Below are 6158 nucleotides of genomic sequence, written 5' to 3' on the forward strand. Positions count from 1 at the left end.
GAAAGGAAATACTGAAAATAAATGTTTCGAAAAGGAAGTACATAAAATAAAATGCATGAAATATAAATGACAAGAAAAATAGAAATCAATTATCTTTGACTTGAGTTTTGAATCCCTTTACAATATAGCCATGAATGACTATTTATAGGCAAACATTTGTAAAAAAAAAATACCTAAAACTATCCATATCTCCCATCTTTATCATTGTCTTACGATATGTCTTTCCACTCATCCACTTTGTCCTTCATGTTCTCCATCATTTCCACAACTTTTTTTAACTTTCAAATAAGTAAAAAAATGCCACGTATCCTGAAAATAATAATACTAATAATAATATTTTATAGTGCCAACGCTAATCCAACGAATTAGTTCTATTTTAAATTTGCACAAAAACATCAAATGAAAACACAACCAAAAAACATCAAATAAAAACACAACCAAAAAATGTACAAACGTAATGTGAAATCTGAAATCTGCAGTGAAAACACTTCCGAGTGTCCCTCCACTGAGCTTGTCATGGCACGCAAGCCACCATTCCATGTTGAGAATTTTGTTCTGAGCAAAATTTTAGGGACGGGTGTTGAAGAAAGAACTGCCCAAGCCAAAAGAGGGGACCCCAGATTTTGAGGATAAAAAAGGATCTTTACTCTGCGATTCAACTAGGTTAATGCTGGTTCAATTTGCTTCTCCTTGTCATTCAAAGTAATCTGAATTGTGCAACATGATAAAGTGTGCATCATCGATACCCTTCATTGATTCTCCAGTATACCATGTTATGGTTCCTGCATTGAATAATAGCCAACTGAAATAAACAAGCGGTTTATTGCTTCATTGCTCTTCAAATATATGTGCAAATATTTGTGTATATCTATTACATTTTATGTATTTTAGTAGTAATGGATTAGATCAAAAAAACATAATTGTCCTTGCAAAACAGCCTGAAACCAACTTTCAGAGTGCTCAAAATTTGTGCTGCATTTACATGGTTTTCATGTTTAGGCATGTATTTTAAACAAACGGCCCTTGATTTAAACAGATGGATGGCCTGAGAGGAGTAAAAATGTCTATTTCTACCTGGTGCAGTAGCTTGTTCCTGTTCTCTTGTTGCATGAAGTATTATGGTTCCTGAAAGCACAGTGATGAATCCACATATCTCAGAGGCTATGCTGCTCGCATCCTGACCTGACCAGTCCTGCAAAAATTATAGGAGAATATATGTCATCCTCGTATTCCCGTCTTTCCCAAGGTAAAAATCATGAGGCATTAGTAAAAACTCCGAGTGGGTGGATCGGGTATCTACCTTGAACATTATAACGCTTGCAACAATAGTCAGAGTCGTGAACATCACATAATATATTGGAGAAACAATGGCTGCATTGAATGTATCCAATGCCTGGAACAAAGATGCCATTGAAATCAGTGGATACTGTTCATTGATGTAGAATTATATATGAAAGTGTACACCACAGTAAAATCTTCCAGATCACAATGGCTGCATTGAATGTATCCAATGCCTGGAACAAAGATGCCATTGAAATCAGTGGATACTGTTCATTGATGTAGAATTATATATGAAAGTGTACACCACAGTAAAATCTTCCAAATCAATCAACATTTAGCTCACGTTACCCTTGAACATACATCATGGCAATCCTTATTATTAACTAAAAGTACTTTTCATTTGGTAGATACATAATGTGTATATTTTAGGCACAAAGCAAGCATCATGATCAAGGAATGAGATGCTTACTTTAAAAGTGCCTCAAACCTGGAGTTGTGCATCTCAAATGAATTGAGCCTCAAGGCTGCATCTTGAGGCATTTTGATGTTGAATTTCAAAGTGATTCTCATTAACAATGTGCACGTAGCAGTCAACCCAGATACCATGATTCATTTCCAAAAATACTGTTGCATGACCAAGACAAGCCCAAAAACTTAACCGACCAATATAATTGGTTAAATGACAAACTTATGTCTCGTGTGCACAGATGAGGATCACTCCAGTGTGATGATAAATAAGAGCATAGTATCTAGCAAACTGAACTGGCATAAACATACCATGAGACCAAGAAATGATCAGAACCAATGACAGTAATTGATGAATTTACTAATTATGCAGTTTGACAATACAGGACATCTCACATGACCTTTTTTTAAATAAAGGTCATAACTAATGCACAAGGCTTCCACTTCAACAGGATTCCTTTATTCCACCTTCTTGTGAAGGGTAATTCATGTAACTTGAACCAGCGCCACAGTGCCAGGGCAATAGCACTTACCATCACGCCAAGTCATGACCTCTCACATGAGTTTTTTTACATGTAACATGCGTGTGTGTATTGGTAGAAAGGAGGGCTCAGCCTGGAAGAAACTAACAAAAACAGAGATTGCAACCTGTGCAAGGTCTGAGTACAAACAAGTGCTAGTCCATTGGGCTTGACCCTAATGAAATGAGTCCCTAACTGCCATTAAAGATTGGCATACTAACTCTTAACAGCATGATTAATCTTCATAAATTTTCTTTGGGCATGCTTAATCTCCTTTGGGATCACCAACTGCCCTTCTACTTTGGCATTTTTCTATTCTACTGTCAACGAGAAAGAAGGTAAATTGAACCCTTGCACCTCGCTAGGAGGACAGGAATTCAAGTCTTGCCACAAGCAAGACTCTGGCTAAGGCCCCTGATGTACCCCGAATAAAACAAAAAACAAAAAACAAAAAACAAAACCAAACCAAACAAAACATTGCTGCATTCCATTTGATGCATAGTAGTATAAGCACAAACAAATATAATGTGGAATATACCAAGCATTTTAATTAATGGGTAACAAGATCGATATTTCCCATACACCAGATATTTAAGTAATCAACCTGGATTTGCAAGACATGAAAGGAATTTAGCATATACATATACTGAATACTCATATACAGGCAAGTTAGGGGATAGATCTCTTACTCCAAAGGAAAAAAGGAAAAAAAGAATTCTATTTTGACAAAACAGAGATAACCAGCCAGTTTAATGTACAACCATTATATGTTGATTTAACTATAGTCACCTTGTTAAGATAATTCAACTGCATGATCACACAAACTGCTGCAACTGACATAAAAAACCAAGTCTGAGGATATGCAAGTTGACTTATCCCATCCAATGTAAGCTTTATTCCAATTCCTATTGCCTTTATGCTTACAACCTGCATGATGGCACAAAGAAGATTCTACAGGCTTAAGCTCCAGAGAGAACATTAAACAATTTCATTATGTAATGATATATAAACCTCCAACAATATTAAGTACTCTCCAACCAAGGAATTAAAATTACCGTAAGTGAACCTATTAAAGAACAAATTCCCAAGTAGATCAGTATGTTCGACTGCCCACAGCGTGGTTCAAAATACAGAATCAAAGCTAAGACTATTGATACTGCAGCTGCTACATAGATTACAAATGCTGTTGACAGAAGCAGGTAAGCTAAAATTATTAGTAATCTCTGAGAGTCTCAGATCAAAGTTTTTTCTTTAAACAAATTGAGTTGAACATGAAAAATAGTTTAAACCCAAAACCTGGTTGAGTTGCCAAAGTCCAGATTTCTCGTACAGAATTTGGGGTTTGTTCTTGAGGTGCATGGATAACAATCACCACTGATCCCACTATGCAGCACACACATCCAAGAACACCCATTTTCCGCAGTCGTTCCTTCAACATAAAGTGTGCCAAAATAGCACTACACAAATTCACAAACAGTTAGTCCTAAATATACTGTTCCAGTTCTCTTCAAAATTCCCTCATAAAAATGTTTTTATTGTTACCTAACAATTATACTTAATGCACCAAGAGGGGTCACAAGAACTGCCGGAGCATAAACATAAGCCACAAAATTTGCAACCTCTCCAACAATCACTACATGTGCAAAAATGTCAGAACACAATGTTAATAACCCATTGGACCAGTACATTTTTCCACATTTTATTTATATTTTACTTTTAGAGAGAGTAAGGGAGGGAGGGAAAGTGTCCATTGGTTGTCTTATACTTACTTGTGGACATGCCTACCCACCAGAGTGGTTCGAGTAAATAAGTGTAACCTCCAACTCCTACAATATAGATACGATGAAACAGTGACATAAGCACATCTGCTATATGTAGAACTATTGTGTACACAATAATGATAAAGTAGTAACAGAGAAAGCATAAACAACTTTAAGAGCTTATAAATTCCGAAATTAATATCATTAATCGGAAACGATATAAAATTAAGATGTGGTCCTCAACAACAATGGAATGCATCTAAACTGTTCTCATACGACATGGCATCTCATCTAGCCATGTGGTCAGGCTCATTGAGGGCAAACTAGAAACCCACTTGTATTCCACCCATGGCCCTTTAAAGTTTTAAAATCATGAAGCAAGTGATATACATCCAAACCCTGGATTGCTGGCTCAAGCTTACTGAATTATGATGGGTAGCACAAGCAACTTCTCTATGTAAAGATTACATGCAAATTCTCCATGGATTGCCTCTGCTTGTAAATGCATGTTTCCATAATCAAGAAATTAGTTCATTTTGCTAAATGGTAAGCTTAATGTGACCAAAAAATGCTAGTACCCTAGCAATTTACATTTTGGAAGGCATGTTGCAGAACATGGTACACCTCCAGGGTTGAGGGTCGTGGCTGTCCTGTTACTTTTCAAGCTAAAATGATCCAGTTTCTCCAACTGTTGTTACTCACCACTCTATAATCTATAGAAGCTAAACAACGATTGATTTAACAGAAGATTTTTTTTAATTTCCAAGTTATAAGCATCAACAACTCTCACTTTCATTAAACTCCATCCATCTACAAGATACAAGTCCCAACAAGAACAGTCCAGAAACAACAGGCTATTTTTTTAAAGCTCCATCAAAAAGTTCCACCTGAAGAAGCAAAAACAAATCCATGGTATAATATTGGTTCAATATAATTCTTAGATTTCATCTCCTTGCTGATAATACAAAGAGATCCTACAAATTTTGATTGTAAAAACCCATCTTTTATTTCAAACACAAATATAAAATGCGTCATGAAGAGGATAGTAATGATACAATCTGAAGTGAAATTAAAAACCCAAATAATCAAATTCATTATGCAATGAAAGAAACTAAATAAATTAAAGATTAAACTATAAAATAAATATTAAAAAAAAAAGTAGTAGAGATCTAATTCAGACTGACCTGCGCGAGTGCCTGAATCAGCAGCACGCTTGAGCCCTTTCTTCTTCAGGATGAAACTAGCGCCTATGAACAAGCTCGAACCCACGGCTAGTATCAACCCTTTCGCATTGTCCGAAATCCCCATCTCTCTCTCTCTCTCAACACATAGCCTTGTGTGTATCAATTGAATCGTACGTCAATCGATGACCGAGATGAGGACAAATCTAGATTTCCCGCCAAGAGAACTCGAACTGTTGAGCCTTTCTTAATCTTCCCTTCCCTCCAAGAACGAGTTTCACACAAATGCTTTGCGATCAGAGAGAGAGAGAGAATTGAAGGGAGATCTCAGAGATGCTCTCGCTCTCGAAGGATATTCAGAGAGAGCTTCCCTCAGAGATCGTCTTCTTGTCGGAAGTTTCCAATTCATAGTGCAGGCTAGCAATGATTCACTGCGTCTCAGACCCTACTTTAAACAGAAGTTCATTAACGGCCGTTACACGTTGTGACATCAAGGATTAACGGCTCTAACATCGTTTGAGTCAAATCAGCAATTGGGTTCACACATCTGGATGCCTTCCAATCGCACCAGCCACCGGGTTTAAAATTAAGATACCTATCAAATTTGCCCCTAAGCTTTATCCCAAGTTTCTTATTAGCCCTCTCACTTTAGGGTTATTTGAGATGTTCTAAATAAGTGTATTTTTTGTCTTTTTAAATTAAAAAATTGAGAAAAAAAAATAAAAATATTTAGGTTAAGTTTTTAAATTTTTATACAAAAATGTGTATTAAAAAATTATATAAATTAGTGTGTAAGAAAAAATTAAGATTGAGAGTTGTGTAATCGTAATTTTTAACTTTTGGTAAATAGTGATAACTTTTTAATTTTTTAAGTAATTTTTTAATTTTTTAAGTAACTTTTTAATTTTTTAACTTTTTTTCAACTTACTAAACTTAACCTTAATTTATCC

The 6158-nt window shown here is 35.7% G+C and overlaps 1 protein-coding gene across 1 annotated transcript; it reads right to left on the reverse strand.

The window, feature by feature from the left end:
• Positions 1-305: 305 nt before the first annotated feature.
• LOC114259757 (putative magnesium transporter NIPA6) lies at positions 306-5814 on the reverse strand. The gene is made up of 9 exons (XM_028199781.2): positions 5212-5814; positions 4037-4093; positions 3810-3900; positions 3564-3724; positions 3323-3450; positions 3057-3194; positions 1301-1393; positions 1075-1192; positions 306-782 (listed from the first exon to the last, which is right to left on the reverse strand). The coding sequence occupies exons 1-9, from the start codon at positions 5333-5335 to the stop codon at positions 694-696; spliced, it is 999 nt and encodes a 332-aa protein (XP_028055582.2). The 5' UTR covers positions 5336-5814; the 3' UTR covers positions 306-693.
• Between the last annotated feature and the right edge of the window lie 344 nt (positions 5815-6158).

The sequence above is a fragment of the Camellia sinensis genome, chromosome 2 (genome assembly GCF_055761805.1).
Source record: "Camellia sinensis isolate YWXY chromosome 2, ASM5576180v1, whole genome shotgun sequence".
Classification (NCBI taxonomy): Eukaryota; Viridiplantae; Streptophyta; class Magnoliopsida; order Ericales; family Theaceae; genus Camellia; species Camellia sinensis.